The sequence below is a fragment of the Empidonax traillii genome, unplaced genomic scaffold (genome assembly GCF_003031625.1).
Source record: "Empidonax traillii isolate 1590-97213 ecotype Southwest subspecies unplaced genomic scaffold, ASM303162v1 scaffold1874:size73997, whole genome shotgun sequence".
NCBI classification, from domain to species: domain Eukaryota; kingdom Metazoa; phylum Chordata; class Aves; order Passeriformes; family Tyrannidae; genus Empidonax; species Empidonax traillii.
Window position 1 is genome coordinate 54,978 of NW_020957067.1, and position 15,648 is coordinate 70,625.

Sequence of the window (15,648 nt, forward strand, 5' to 3'; positions counted from 1 at the left end):
CTCCTCCTCCCCCTCCTCGGGGGGCTCGTGGCCCAGCTTGAGCTGCTCCTCCAGCGAGGCGATGAGCTCCTCCTGCATGTCCCCGTTGCGCGCCGGCGAGTTGGCCGTGCCGTCGGGGCCGGGCAGGACGCTGGCCACCAGGAAGGATTGCTGCACCAGCTCGGGAGAGTCCCCGATCACCTCCAGCGCCTCGGCCAACCAGCACAAGACCAGCTGCAGGAGGATGTCCGAGTCGCACGTGGAGTCCGCCATCTCCCTGGCCTGCTCCTTCCACTTTTTGTGCAAGAAGTTTTTCACGGTCCTCTTGACGCAAACGTCCAGGGGCTGGATTTTGGAGCTGCAGCCGGCGGGCACCACGGCGGGCAGGGTGCCGGCGGAGCTGAGGGCGGCCAGCACCTCGTCGGAGAGGTGGCCCCGGTGGCAGTCCAGCACCAGCATGCCCTTGCCGCTCTGGCACGCCGCGTGCTCGCGCCACACGCGGGACGCCCACAGCTCCATCACCTCGTCGTCGCCGTAGCCGCCCTCCCTGGCCTCCAGCAGGACGGACTCGGGCACGCTGGCGGGCGCCCGCACGCGGCCCCGGTAGAACACCAGGGCGGGCAGCACGCTGCCGTCGGCCAGGATGGCCAGCACCACGTCGCACCAGGGCTCGCCGTTGCCCACGGTCTGCAGGGCGTTCTCCTTCCGGTCGTCGCTGCCCAGCACCTCGGCGTCCAGGAACAGCGAGATCTCGTCCACGGCGGCGATCATGGCCAGCGGCAGGTCCTGCGTGTGGATCTGGCGCTGCACGAACTCGATGAAGGAGCCGGCGCTGTCCTCCACGCCCTTGGGCAGCGGCTGCGCCACGGCCCGGCGCGTGTGGGTGCTCAGGTGGTGCCTCAGCATGAACCTCACGGCCCACTCGTAGGAGATCTTGAACCCCCCCTCCAGCGAGCGCCCGATCTTGGTGGCCTTCTGGAACAGGGTCTCCTCGTTGACGGGCAGCTGCTGCTCCCGCTGCGTCAGCACCCACTCTGCCAGCTTCTCCTCGGCCTCCAGGCTCAGGTACTTGCCCTCCAGGCTCTCCCCCTGGCAGGCCTGGGCGCGGCGCAGCCAGCGGCGGACGCGGCGCGGGGGGTTTCGGAAGTGCTCGGCCGCCTGCTCGGGGTCGGAGCACAGGGCGAACAGAACCACCCGCAGCTTCTTCACCGACAGCTGCTCCTTCCTCAGGGCACCCCCCGCCGCCTCCAGAGGATCCTTGGGGGGCTGCTCTTCCTCCTGCACAGCGCCCTCCTCCTCCTCCTCTTCCTCTTCCTCCTCCTCCTTCTCCTCCGGCTGCTGCTCCAGGGGTCTGTCCGGGGTTGCCGGGGTGGGATCGGGCTCTGGGTGGCCTTGGGAAGGAGCCACGGGCTGGGGTTTCACAGTAGCGGCTTGGCCGGGGGAGCAGGGAGGGCAGGGGGGCTGCGGGCTCGTGTCCTGGGCTTGGAGGTGCCTGGCGGGGAGAGAACGCAGGGAAATTCCTGGAAAACTCAGGGAAAAAGGGAGAAGGGGGGGAAAAAAACCCCCAGCCCCGAGGGAGGGAGGAGGGGAGAGGGCAGCTCGCAGAAGGGTTTACCTGGAATGTGATATCCAAGTGGGCCCTGAAAGGAAAACAAAGCAGTTTGTGAAGCTCAGCAAACAAACACTGAAATCAATCAGTGCAGATAAACACACCGAGCCGGTGCGAATAAACACGAAATCGGTGCGAATAAACACAAAATCAGCGCAAATAAACACTCCAGAGGGGAGGGCCAGTGTCTCCCTTACTCCCCACTTTCTCCAGGCATAGCAAAGATCCACCTTTTCCAAGCCCGGCCTCCTGCCACAACGAGCAAAGCCTTGGAGCCGGCAGAGCCACGTCTGTCAGGGATCCCTCCAGACAAAGCAAACCCAACAGCCCTCAGAAACCCCCAAAAAATTCGGTGGGGGGGGAAAGCTCAGGGCTTGCCACACCCCCCCAAGGAATGTGGGAGCTGTAATTCCCAGCTGGAGGGGCTGGAACAGCGTCCTCAGGGTGTGCTCAGGGGCCTCAGGGTGTCACCTCCGGGTGTCACCGGGGACAACGATGTCCCCGAGGAGCAAGAGGGGGTGGCTTTGTGAGCCCTTGGCATTGTGTGGGCCACGGGAAGATCCCAGCGATCCAGGCAGAGCCAGCCTGGCCCCGGGGCTTAAACTGCCCATCTCCATGACAATAAAGGCTCATTCAGGCCCCCATTCAACCCCACACAAAGCTCTGTTTGACCCCACCCCGGGGCTGTGAATTGATGGATTATGTCCCCCGTGGATCCTTTTTTTTTTCCTCCCCCACCAAGTCTTCTCCAAGCCTCACCTTGGAGGATGATGTTGCTGAACTCGTGGGAGGGGTTGAAGACCAAGTGCTTGGCCATGGAGTCCCCCTCGGAGGTGACAAAGAGGCAGGAGGAGCAGGAGAGCTTCACACCGCTGGGAGAAAAACAGGGGAGGGGGGGAAAAGAGAAAAAAACAAGGGGGGTGGAGAAATAAGGGTCACATCAGCCCTAAAAAATACGCCCGTGCCCTTACTAATAATTAGAATTAAACGTGTCACCCCTCCAGGGCAGACAGGCAGAGTCTCCCCTCTGGAATACAACATTTAACCCACCCCCCAAAAAAAAAATCCCTAAATATTTAAAAAATAAATAAATAAATAAATAAAAATCAACAGCTCCTTCCGGCTGCTGAAGATCAGAAAGGGACTGCACAGGAGATTCCCAGGGGATTAAAGGAGATGATGGACTTAAAACTGGGGCTAAAAGAGCCCCCCCAGGTCTGCATTACCAGGCCGTGTAGTTCTTGAACAAAGCCAAGTATTTCGGGCTCTTCCGAGGGACGTGGTTGCTGGAAGACACAAAAAAAAGTAACCAAAATCGGCACCAAACCATTTCCAACCCCCCCCAATTTTTGGGGGACAATTTTCCCACCCTTTGGTGCAGCACGGTGGAATTTTTGGTAAGGGTGGACGCCTTTCCCCCCCTTTTTTAAAAAGGTGACTTCCAGAGCACTGCAGGGAGGTGGGATTGCCCCAGATCCATGATTTTTTTCCCCCCAATGGAGATTCCCAGGACTCACTTGATCATGTGGTTGGCGTAGGCCCGGGAGCAGCAGGTGCTGTAGCGACACAGGGAGCAGTGCACGTAGGTCGGGAAGTGGTTTGGGAAGTCTGGGATCTCAAAGCTGCACTCCAGGCACGTCTGCCTGCCCAGGACGCTCCTGCAGAGGGCAGGGAGGGAGCTCTGTCAGCGCTGGGATTGCAGGATGTGTGGAATTTTGTTGGGATAAGAGGGGGTTTAAGGACACGGGGAAAATCTCGTTCGTTCCCTCAGGGAGGGGGGGCAAACCCTTCCCACCCCCTGTAAATCATTGGGAAGTGGGGAATGAATGGGAAAATGAAAGCAAATAATAACCCTGAGCACAAGGCAGCAGCACCTGAGGGGCTTCGTACAAGGGGTGGAGTGACAGGGCAAGGGGAGTGGGTTCAGAGTGAAAACAGGGACATTTAGGGTGGATATTGGGAAGAAATCCTTCCCTGTGAGGGTGGGGGAGGCCCTGGCACGGGTTATTCCATGGATTCCCCATCCCTGGAAGCGCCCCAAGGCCAGGCTGAACTCAGAGCAGGACTAGTGGAAGGTGTCCCTGCCCATGGCCTGGATGGTCTTTAAGTCCCTTCCCACCCAAAACCACTCAGGGTGGGGGGAAATCCCTCCCCTGCTGGAATTCCACTGCCAGCTCCCTCTGGATTCCACCCTTAGGGCTCTCCCAGCACAATCCTGGTCCTGTGGGAAGCCAAACTCCTGGAATAAACGCCCCCCCCCCCCAACCTTGGCATCGGATCGAGGATCAGGTGTTTCCCCGAAACACAATCCACGAGAGCCCCTCCGAAACCCTTCAGAAATGGAAAATTCAGCCCAAAAAAAAAAAAAAACCCAAAAAGGGAGTTCTCACATTTTTTTGACCGCTCTCTTCTGGACGTTCCTCTGGACAGGGGGGTACAGGAAGATGGGCTGGGGGTCTGAGGATGACGACAGAGGAGCTGTGTCCTGTCCCATGCCCTGGGACATGTCGTTGGAGGAGACCGGCAACGTCCGCGGCTGTCCCCTGGACGCCCTGATTGTCACCTGCAGGGAGCAGAGACACCCCCCCAAAAAAAAAACCACCAAAAAAATGGGGTAGGAATGAGTTTTGGGAGCATCTCTCTGCTGGTGATGTGGGTAGAGGGAGAGGCACTGAGGTGGTGGGGTCACAACCAGGCTGCAGAGGTGGGAGCAGGAGAGGGGATGTCCCTCAGGAATTGGGGTGACAGGACAAGGGGAGGTGGGTTCAGACTGGGATTTGAGCCCCCAAAAAGTGCCTGTTTGTCCCTAAAAAAACTATGGAGCACGTCCAGACAGCTCAGGCACCTGCAGGAGGTGAGTCTGTCACCTCCTCTCTCTCTCTCTTATTCCCAATTAACTAATTACACCTCCCATCCAACTGTGGGTTAGGTGACGGTTTTTCACAACCCCCAGCAAACACAAACACTCCAGGAGTTCCCCCTGGGAATCTCCTCACCTTGGTTCCAGGTTTTAATCCTTCCAGCTGCTTGGGCTTCCGGAAGGTTTTGTGGTGCTGCAGCTTGTGCTCGATTTTGTCCTTGGCGAAGAGGAACTGGAGCCTGCACTTGTTGCAGTGATAAACACTCTTCTTCTGACAAATTAAAAGGGAATAAACATCAAATCCCCCCCCAGGTTTTCCCTCCTCTGAGAGCAAAAGAGTTCCTGTGGCCTCTGCAGGTCCCTCACGGCCAGGCCTCGGATCTGGGGGGGATATTGGGGGGGGTTTGTTTTTAAATCTGAAGGTGTTTTTGTTTTTTTTAATTAAAATCATCGGGTTCTGTGCAGGCACCACACCTAGAAGTGCCAGGGAACAACATCCCCCTCGAGAGCCGCCTTTCCCTTTGCCTCCCACGGGACGCCCAGCAGAGGATTTTGGGGGGGGGGCGTTTCAGCGAATTCCCGAATCCTACCCACTAATCCCTCCTTTCCCACCCCCCAGGAGGGTGATTCCCGCTGTACCTGGTGCCTCATGAAGTGCTGCTGGAAAGCATTCCCGTTTTTGAAGACCTTGAGGCAGTAGGGGCAGAGCAGGTGCCGGGTGTCCTCGTGGATCATCCGGAAATGACTGTCCACCTCGGAGTAGAGGGAGGAGCGGTACTGGCACACCTGCAGGACAAGGGGTGGGGGGGGGAGATCCCAAAAAAACGCAGGGATTCATCAGCAGGAACGTTCCCAGGGATGCTCAGAACCCCTGGGAGAGCCTGAGCTTGTCCATCCGTGGAGTTCAGGAACCAGCAGGGGGAAAAAAAAAAAAAATGCCACTGGGGCTCCCCCCGGGATCACTAATTTGGGATGGAAGATTCCAGGTTTCCTCTTTTCCTCCTACATCCCAGTTTTCCTACCTGGCACACGTAGGGCATCTCCCCTGGCTTGTGGGTGTCCTTCATGTGCTGCAGGAACATGGGCTCGCTCTCAAAGGCCCACTCGCAGATCTTGCACTTGGCTGCAAAAAGAAAAAAAAAGAGAGAGAGAGAGGAAAAGCAGGTCAAAGCTCGGGGAGAAACAAATTAGAATTTACAGGTTCTTTGGGTTAAAAGCGCCCTTCAGGATTTGTTCTCAGTGTTCTCCCGTTGGGAAGGAGGATAAACCCTCCTTCAGCAAAACTGGCAAACCCCAGCCAAGGCTCAGCAGTGAGGGGAGCAGGAAATTAAACAGTGAATTTTCTGCCCCAGACTGAAGTGGATTTTGGCTTTGCCTTCTCTGTGTGAGACACTCGTGTGACTCCACTCCACCTGCTGGTGTTGAGTCAGGAGGAGACGTTTGTTTGTTTTGTTTTGTTTTGTTTTTTCAGCAAAACAGAACAATTCCCTGAAGGAAAACCGAGTAAAACCAAGGACATCACTCAGGGATCTTCTCCCCTAAAAACTGGTTCTACCTGCTGGCTTCAGGACAAGCCCAATTTTGGGAATCCCTGTAAGGTTTGTGACAAAAACCCCCCCAGTTTAAGGTGGGAAAAGGCAGGAGGGGCTCACTGGTGGACTCGTAGGGGCTGTGGACGTTCTCCAGGTGGCACTGGAGCTGGAAGGGGGTGGAGAACTGCCTGTAGCAGTGCTGGCAGATGGTGTGCACGTCCACCTCGCCGTTCTGCTGGTCCAGCTCCACGTGGTGCTTCATGTGGTTCATGAACCTGCGAGGGACGGGGGGACACAAATCCAAAAATGTTCTGCACCTCTGACCCCCAAAAACTTCTTGGTCTGGGCCCTGGCTGGCCCAGAAAACACCAGTTCACCAACAGAACATTTCCTCCTCCCGGTGAGAAATCAAGGCAGGGAGATGAGGAGGAGGATTTTACTGGGTTTTTTTTTTTTCAAGGGTTATTATTTCTTGTCACCCAGCCACGAGCAAAGGAGACCGCCCTGGGAACTGGGGGGGTGCTCAGGATGGCTTTTACACACAAATCCCACCCAGAGCTCTGCAGCACCGCCGGTGCTCACAAATCAACTCCAACCCTCCAAATTTGGGCTGTTCAGGGTTGTTTTTTCTACATAAACCCACTGCAACTCTGCAGCGCCACTGGTGCTCAACAAACCAACTCCAACCCCAGGAACTGGTTGGTTCCGTGCCCCCCTGCCCTCACCGGATGTTGTTCTTGAGCCTCTTGGTGCAGTGTGGGCAGCGGAAGGACGTGGGCACCTTGGGGAAGGGCAGCAGTTGGGCGCCCTTGCCCCCGTCCCGGCCGTAGTAGAAATCATCCACCAGCATGATGAGCTTGCTCTGGGCAGAGTCCGGGCCCCCCTCGCCCCCCTCGGGGCCCTTGGCACACGGGGACAGCGCTGGCACCGCCGGGCAGGGGGCAGGGGGGGCTCCTGCCGGGGGTTTCTCCGGGGATGGGGGTTTGGGGGACTGCAGGGGGGGCTCCGAGTCCAGGGATTTCCTCTTCTTCAGGAATTCCACCATCTCGGGGCAGCAGTACTGCAAAAGCAGGGCGGGGGGGAGAAACAACGCAGGGTGAACCCACGCCCAGGACACTCAAACCCCCCACAGAAAAGTGAAATCTAGGAATGATTAATCACTAAAAAAATCATTGACTCCCACACCAAAGTGCATCTGGAACTACTGATCCCCCTTAAACTGGATCTGGAGCTAATTGAGCTGTATATCTAGAAATAATTAAATCCCCCGAGTCGAGCTGTATCTAGAAATAATTAACGTGTCAATAAATAAATAAATAAATAAAATAACAACAACAACAACAAAACAACAACAACAATAAAAATATAATAATAATAATAATAATAATAATAATAATAATAATAATATCCCGAAGAATTCCCAAAGGGAATGGCCACTCACACACATGTGTCCCCTCAGAGCTTCGGTGACCCTGAACTGGGCGTCACACCGGGGGCAAACCTTCCTGCCACCGTCTTGCAGGTCGAAGGTGGGAATCGGGGATGAGCTGACTGTGACAAGAGAAACGGGAGACGAAACGAGAAGGATGAAATTCCTCCCCCCCATTATTTTTTTTTTTTTTTTTTTGTTCGGTTTTCCAGCAGAGGAGAAGGCTGGAGAAACGCAGCTGGAACACAGACGGCATGGAACGCCCCTTAAATCCAGCCTGGCCTCCCAGTGGCATGAAATGCCCCTTGATTTTTGGCTTCCTCATGCTCTTTGGAAGGTGTTTTTTTTTGGGGGGGGAGGGGGGGAGAGCACCCCTCGTACCTTTGAGCGACGAGGAGGAGGAGGAGGATTCCGACACGCTGGATCTCTGGGATCCGGGGCTGCTGTTGGACACCACGAGGGGGCCCGGGCTCTGCCCCAGGGAGGGGACAGTGTTGAGGGTGTTCACCAGCTTGGCCACCTCGTTGCTGTTCTCCCCCGTCACGCCGGGCCTCTTGACGGTCACGAAGCTGGCGATGCTCACTGGGAGGGAGGGAGGGAGGGAGGGACAACACAATTCCAGCGAGGAATCCCCTCTGGGAACCCCAACCCCTTTTTCTAAGCCTCGAGGTTTCCCCAGGCATGGCTGAGCCATGGATTATCCCACTGGGAAGGTGGAGGCTCAGGGGTGGACCCTCTCACTCTCCAGGACTCCCCCGGCAGGAGGGGGGAGCCCAGGTGCTCCCAGGGACAGCGGGAAGAATTCCCAGGTGGAGAGGGGGATGTGGGGCCAGGAGGGAGGCAGGACTTACTCTGCTGGGGGGCCTGTGCCTGGGGCACAGTGCTGCGCAGGGTCAGCGTGGCCGGGATCACCGTGGTGAAGGTGTTGGGGGCGGGTCTGACGGGCAGCGGCGTCCCCGCCCTCACCTGGGCCACCTGGGAGAACACCTGGGGGACCCCCACGGCGGGTTTGACAAACTGGGTACCTGGGGCTTCAAACACACACGGACACGTCAGCGGCCCAGGCCTGAAGCAGGAACCCCATCCCAGGCCTGAACCGGGAACCCCATCCCAGATCAAGATCAGGAACTCCATCCCAGACCTAGAGCAGGAATCCCATCCCAGATCAAGATCAGGAATCCCATCCCAGACCCAGAACAGGAATCCCATCCCAGACCCAGATCAACTAATCCCATCCCAGGCCTACATCAATTAATTCCATCCCAGGCCTAGAGCAGGAATCCCATCCCAGGCTGAGATCAGGAATCCCATCCCAGACCCAGAACAGGAATCCCATCCCAGGCCTCCATCAACTAATCCCATCCCAGGCCTACATCAATTAATCCAATCCCAGGCCTACATCAGCAATTCCTAGATGAGGAATCCAATCCCAGTCCTGGATCAACTGATCCAAGTCCATCCCCTGCACAGCAATCACCCAGCACAACCCGCTCCCCACTCCACTGCTGAGCCCCCAGAATTCCCAGGGGGAGTTTTCCTTTCACTTCCCGACTGGATTTGGATGCAGATTGCATCAACAGCTTTTCTTTAGGTGGAGTTTTCCCCCAAAAGCCCAAGCAGCTGGCGAGCTCCAGTTTCGGGATTTGGGTGGTTTTAATTCCATTTATAAATGGTGGTTTTTAGGCAGGTTTTTATTCTCCTTCACAATCCCTCAGTCACCAGGGATGGAAACCCAGGGCATGACCGGGGGGGATCCATCCCCCAGTTCCAAATTAATTTGGACACGAAGGTTTTGGAGACCCATTTTGGGGGACAGTGACCATGAGTTTGGGGTCCTTCTGAGGTTCCACGGCAGGGTCTGGCAGCAGAAATGAGTGTTATTATTAAAAACCTCCCCCCGGGTGAACACAAGTTTGAAATGTAATTTTTAGTGGGTTTTTTTTTAGCCCTAAAAAAGGAGCTTTGGCAGTGCCAGCCCTTACCTGGCACGAGGGTGATGGGTCTCACCGTCTGCCCTTGCTGGACGTTGAGCACAATCCCGACCTGGTTCATGGTGTTCTGGACGGGCCTCACGTTCCTCACAGGGAACCCCTGGGATCAAACAGCACCGTGACCACACCAAAGCACTTCCAACCCCTATTACCCACCCCAAAAAATCCAGTATTAACTCAAAAATAATCCACCCCACCGGCGGGGCTGGACCAGGAGGTGCCTTCCTTATACCGGATAATATCCCATAAAAGGCCTCCACTCATCCCTCCTCCCCCCAGGCACCCAAAAACCTTCTCCCTGAAAAAAAAAACCTTCAAAACCCTCTTTTCCAAAACCTTCTCCCTTCCAACCTCCATTTGTTGACCAACTGTCCAACCAACCCCAAGGGTCAAGTCCCAAACCCCCCACGAGGCGCGAAGTCCCTCGGGAGCGCTCGAGGGAAAAAAAACGGGACCGTTCCCACCTTTTTTTTCCCCCTCCCCATGGAATTCCCGGCTCCAGGAGCTCACCTGGGTGGTGATGAAGATGGGCTGGCTGGTGACGGGCGGGGTGGGCACGTGGTTGGCGTTCTGCATGATCTGCACGGGCCTCAGCAGGGGCTGGGTCACCACGGCCCCCAGGGCGGGCGTGGGGCTCTGGGTCAGCAGCAGGGACTGCCCCCCCGGCGGCACCGCGGCGTTCCCGCCTGGAAAACACCGGGAGAACAGCGCAGGGAATGAGTTTGGGGGAGCAGGAATTGTCCCACTGGAGGTAGGAAGGAGCAGAGCTCGATCCCCCCCACCACTGCCCGGCTCCAACCTTCCTGTCAGGGAATTCCAGAGCTAAAATTTCCCCCTGAGTCTCCTTTGCTCCGGGATGAGCCCCCCCCCAGCTCCCTCAGGAATTCTCCAGCCCCTTCTCCTGCTGCTCCAGCCCTTCCATGTCCCTCCTGCAGCGAGTTGGGCTCAGAGCAATCAGAGGAAATTAAGGGAAGAGGAAACGAGGCCGAGCGTCACTTCAAATATATTTAGAGTTGGGCGATTTTGCCTTTTTTTTTCTGTCCCAGTAACTCGAGTGAGACGTTTTAAAGCCAATCTGCAAGGGGAAGAATTGGGATCCAGCAGAAAGATATTCCCGTTTTTTTGGGGGGTTTGGAAATCCTGCGTTTTTGAGGTGTTGGGGGGGTCTGGTCTGGCAAAGGGAAGAGGTTTTTGGGTAAATCCAAGTTAAAAAGGATGAAATGCCTCAGGAGAAATTCAGACCTGAGGGGGTTTAATGTCTGAAAGCTGCTGAGTTGAACCCCAGTGTGGATGCTGCTGTTCAAGGAAAACACAAATTTTAGGCCTCCAGGCTTGTTCTTTAGGGAATTATATCCCAAACCAAACCCTACAGCGGGAGAACAGACCCATCCCAGGCTTGTCAGCCCCGTCAATTAATTAAAACATTAATAAATAAAATCCCACCCCACAGCCAGGAGCAGGAAAACAAGACTGGGGGGAAAGCTTGGGATGACTCCAGGCAGGATTTTGGGAGCGTTCCAGCCATTCCCAACTCCAGTCTCTGGGCCAGCAGGGCCTGCTGGGGCACTTTGGTCACCCCAAATCCTCCCTGGGATGGGGGGACAAGGAGGATTCCCTAGGGACAAGCCAGAGCCACTTCCCTTCCCGTTCAACCCCTGGAAGGGGAGCAATCCCAGGGGAATCGGGATCAAGCAGGGAACCACCTGTGGCAGTTTTATCCACGGAATTGTAATCCTCCACCACGGAGTCTTCGATGACATCGCTGATCTTCTGCCACGGCTCCAGCTCCTCCTCCTCACATTCCATGAAAAGGTCCGTGTCCGCCATCCTGGAAGGAGGGAGAGGAGGTGGGGGGAAAAGGATGGAATCTGGGATTATAAACCTGATTGGTCATCTCCCCCAGCCACAAAAAGCTGAGGAGAAACCAGCCTGGAGAGGAACCAGCCCAAAACAAACTGAAAAAAAAAAAAACAACCTGCTAAAAACCAGGAATTACCAGCTGGATTAAATAAACACACAGCAATGAGCTTAATAATATGAGATTTATTATCTAGGCCTGCCCTTTTTATCCCAGCACGGCCGCAATTCCGGCCAAGCTGCTCTGATTCCAGTCGTTTTTAAAATCAAATCTGGAGCTGGGGATTTCCAGGGAACCCCCTTTTGTTCCGCTCTTGAAACCTTCGGCAATCCAAATTATTTCTGTGCCGTTTCATTTTTGGCCTCGAGGAAATCGAAGTTTGCCCTTTCTGGAGGGGTTTGTTTGGTTTGGGTTTGGTTTGTTTGTTTGTTTTTAAAGGAGGTAAAAAGCCCCCAAATCCCAACCCAGCTCCCATATGGATATAGAGATTTATGGATATATGGATACAGAAACACATGGATATAGAGATATATAAATATAGGGATACATGGATACATAAATATATGGATATATGGATACAGAAATACATGGATATAGAGATACATAGATATAGGGATACATGGATATAGGGATACAGGAATATATGGATACATGGATACAGAGAAACAGGAATACATGGATACAGGGATAAATCAGCAGTTGCTCAAACGCATCCACCGAAGAAAAACAGAGGCCTAAAATGATCCTTAAAATGTCTCAAACGAGGAAAAAATTAAAAAAAAAAATAATAATATCTAATAAAATAATTGTGAGCAACAAATCCCCTCTGTCACCCCTTCAAGCAGGAAAAGGGAGAGCAGCAAAAAGACACAAATCCACGTGGGAATGGGAATGGGAAAGGGGGGAAACTCTTTCCCTGGAATCGTGTTACTCCAGGGCCTGGATGCTCCACTGATGGGGTGGAGGGGATCTATAAATAACCAGCAGAAATCTATTAATTAATCCAAGCAAGGTTTGCAGCCAGCCCCTGGAACTCCCTGGAACGGTGTTGGGAGGCAACTAAATAAATAAATAAATGAATAAATAAATTTTAAAAATCCAGATATTATTCAGCAGCTCGTAAATATTCACAAGACGCACCGACAAAACGCTGAAGAGAGGAGGTACAAGCTGCTCCTGACACTTCACTTACATTATTCACGGGGTATTTTTCAGCTGTTGTTTTTTTATTTTTTTTTTTTTTGAAGCCAGAAAATGTCTCCCCCCCTCTCTCTCTCTTTTCTGGAGTGGGAGAACAGCTTTTGTTTTGCAAAGCTTTGATCAGGAATATTTTGGTGCGTGAGGAGCCTTTTTGCTCAAATAAAGTGATTAATGCCGGTGATAAACGCTGGGGGTTTGTCGAGCTCTGCCAGCAGAGCTGCCAGAAAAAAATAGAAATAAAAATAAAACACAACAGCAGCAACAAAAGATGAAGAATATTCCGGCGTCCTAAGAAATCAAGGTGGGTTTTATACAGCTTTTATCTCCAGGTGTTGTTATCTCTCTGTATATAAAAAGAGAGATGTGTTTAATTAGAGATATAATTAGATATAAATATTTGGGTGAGCTCTTTGGGGCAGTTACAATGAAGAGATTAAGATATACTAATATATAAATATATCCCATGCTCCAGGTGAGCTGGGGGAAAAGCACAGGTGGGTTTTGGGAACTGGGAAATTCAGCCCTGACTGGATCAGTGTGGGAAGAAGCCTGGAGGGAGCAGGGGAAGGGCCTGGGAATCCCCACTCCCTTCCTCTGGATCAGGAACTCCAGATACAGATCCATCGACGCCACAAGCGAGGAGGGAAAATGTTAAATCCTCTTAAAAGAAATTATTTCCTAACCCGAAAAGACGACCCCCAAATCAAAAAAAAAAAAAAAAAAAAAAAAAACCCTAATTTAAAGCTTTTCCCAAAGGGAACACACAACTTTTCTCCAGGGAGTTGTGCCTCATCTTCTCCCTGGCTCTTGATTAAAAGTGTCTTTTAACAACATTTTGGCTTTTAAGGAGCCCCCCCCAAACCCCACTGTTTGGGAGGGTGAAATGCAAACAAACCGAGGTCTCAACACTTTGCAATCCCTGCCTTTTAAAAAAAAAAAAAAAATTAAAAAAAAATCAAGATAAAGCTTTTTTTTTTTTTTTTTTTGTGGCTTTAAATGACTGCCTGGCAGGGCCCAAACCTCGATGTAATTTTAGGTGATGAAAACACCACTCTGGCTGGATGTTTCCCCTGCCTGTTTATGTGGCTTTCCCCTGGGGGAGAGAAGGGGGCAGGTGAAAAGGTGAGCCGAGTTCAGCATTCCCAGGGAATTCCCTCTTGGCTGGACTCGACGGTGGGTGCTGAAATCGCTTCCCAAAGGCTTCCCAGGAACGCCACCATTCCAAATCCCACAGGTTCTAGGAAAGGCATGGAACTGCCTGGTGCTGCTGATAATTAAAATGTCTTATTATTACACGTTTAATTAGAAATGATTGTTATCTGCCTCAGAGAAAAAAAAAAAAAAAAAAAAAAAAAAACAAAAAAAAACCCCTTCCTGACTTTTTGGAGCTTCCAGAGTGGCTGGAGGGGCGTTTTTGGGGAGCAGACAGAGCAGAGCTGCTGCTTGGAGGACGCTCCAAGCTTCTGGCTCTGGGAAAAGGGCACAAAAAGAACCCAATTTTCCCCCACCCAGAAGAACTGGAAGTAACATTTTCACACCCCCTACACCCGGACAGAGCTCGGAAAGGCAACAAAGGGCGAATTCCCCCCCGGGGGAAGGGGGGGAAACACCGGAGGAGGTTTTTCCAAGCTAATAATTACAGGGTTGGAAAGGCAAAAAAAAACGATGTGCAAAGGCAGCAGGTCTGGCTGCACGGCCAGGGAGAAAAATTAACAGGGGCAGGGAACGGTCGGGGCACCCTGGAAAAGCATTTCCCAGCAGGAGCCATCCCAGCTGGAAAAGGATGGATGCCCTGAGGGTTCCCCAGCACAGTCAGGATGGCACCAAACACCTGATTTTTTTTTTTAATAGCCAGGAGCAGCAGGTGCTGCTGGAGCGAATTCCTGAGCTTCCCAGGGAGGAGGCAGCGAATGATCCCGGATTTCCCAGGGGTCAGGGACGGGGCAGGTGAGCTCAGGGAAGCAAAGGAAGAGCAGCTTTCCCTTTCTCCTTGGATGGGGTGGGGATGAGAGAGGGGATGGAGAGAGAGGGAGAGAGAGACCCCTCCTGTCACCTGAGGATGGCACCGGAGGGGCGAGACAGTGGCAGCACCAGGAGAACCTGGGGGCCTGAGGGAGATGCTGAGGAGAGGGGTGGGATGGCAATCCTAAATCCCAGGGGATGAGGGTTGGGATGGCAATGCCAGGACCAGGAGGATGAGGGTTGGGATGGCAACCCCAGGACCAGGAGGAAGGGGGGTGGGATGACAATCCCAACTCTCTGAGGGGTGGAATGGCAATCCCAGCTCCCTGAGGGGTGGAATGTCAATCCCAGATCCCTGAGGGGTGGAATGTCAATCCCAGATCCCTGAGGGGTGGAATGTCAATCCCGGATCCCTGAGGGTTGGAATGGCAATCCCAGCTCCCTGAGGGGCTCACACAAGGCACTGGAGAGGGGGAACCACTCTGCGAAGCTGGAGAACGAGCAGGCCAAGGAGGAGGAGGATGGGGAGGGGGTGTTTTATCTCTCCAAAGATCTGATCAGACACTCCCCCCTCACCCCTAAAAAAGGGAAGGGGAAAGGCCGCAGAACCCCACTAAAAACCCACCCTCGGCGTATTGTGGCGGCTAAGAAAGGCGGCGAAAAATAATCCCCGTGCCCAACATGGCCGCCCACCAGCGCAGCGCCGGCAAAACGAGGAGGGGGCGGCAGCCAGCGGGAAGGGGTGGGCGGCGGGGAAGGGCGGGTGGACGAACGCGGCCTCTCCCCCCTTCACCCCACGGGGGGACGGCGATCCCGGTGGAGTGGGGGGAGAAGCGACCCCCCGAGTGTGGGGATGGAGGGAGGGAGGGGGGGAGCGCGGAGGGAGCGGTGGCGGCGGCGGGGCCGCATCACCGCCGCGCCCCCCTCCCCTCCCCTCAGGGGCGGCCGCTTCACCGCGCGCGCGCCCCCCCGCCTCAGTCCGTGAGGGGAGTGCGCGGATCCCTCCGCGCCCCCCTCAGAGCGCCCGGCGGGGCCCGGCGGGAGCGGCCGCGGCTCCTCCCCGGTCACGGCGAGCCCTCCTCCCTCCTCCTCCTCCTTCTCCTCCGCCTTCTCCTCCTCCTCCTTCTCCTCCCGCCGCCGCCACCGCCGCTTTGTGTACGGCGCGCTCCGGCCCTGCCGCCCCCCTCCCCTCACTCCCCCCCCACCCCCCCTTCATTTTCCCTCCTTC

The 15,648-nt window shown here is 54.5% G+C and overlaps 2 protein-coding genes across 2 annotated transcripts in view; one reads left to right on the forward strand and one right to left on the reverse strand.

Annotated features, from left to right (window-relative positions):
• Positions 1 to 6,275, forward strand: part of LOC114071169 (proteasome subunit beta type-4-like) — an 11,646-nt gene extending 5,371 nt beyond the window's left edge. The window contains exon 6 of the mRNA XM_027908905.1: positions 6,263 to 6,275. The gene's annotated coding sequence lies outside the window, so the exon portion shown is untranslated. The remainder of the gene's footprint in view (positions 1 to 6,262) is intronic.
• On the reverse strand, positions 1 to 11,228 carry POGZ (pogo transposable element derived with ZNF domain; the record flags this gene model as incomplete). Its single annotated transcript, XM_027908908.1, has 17 exons — positions 11,104 to 11,228; positions 9,911 to 10,086; positions 9,392 to 9,500; positions 8,261 to 8,440; positions 7,791 to 7,991; positions 7,422 to 7,531; positions 6,706 to 7,040; positions 6,101 to 6,255; positions 5,471 to 5,571; positions 5,088 to 5,234; positions 4,585 to 4,719; positions 3,979 to 4,151; positions 3,106 to 3,246; positions 2,815 to 2,874; positions 2,348 to 2,460; positions 1,595 to 1,619; positions 1 to 1,471 (listed from the first exon to the last, which is right to left on the reverse strand). Coding segments are annotated over exons 1-17 (3,756 nt in total), but the record flags the coding sequence as incomplete, so codon positions are not given.
• Positions 11,229 to 15,648: the final 4,420 nt, after the last annotated feature.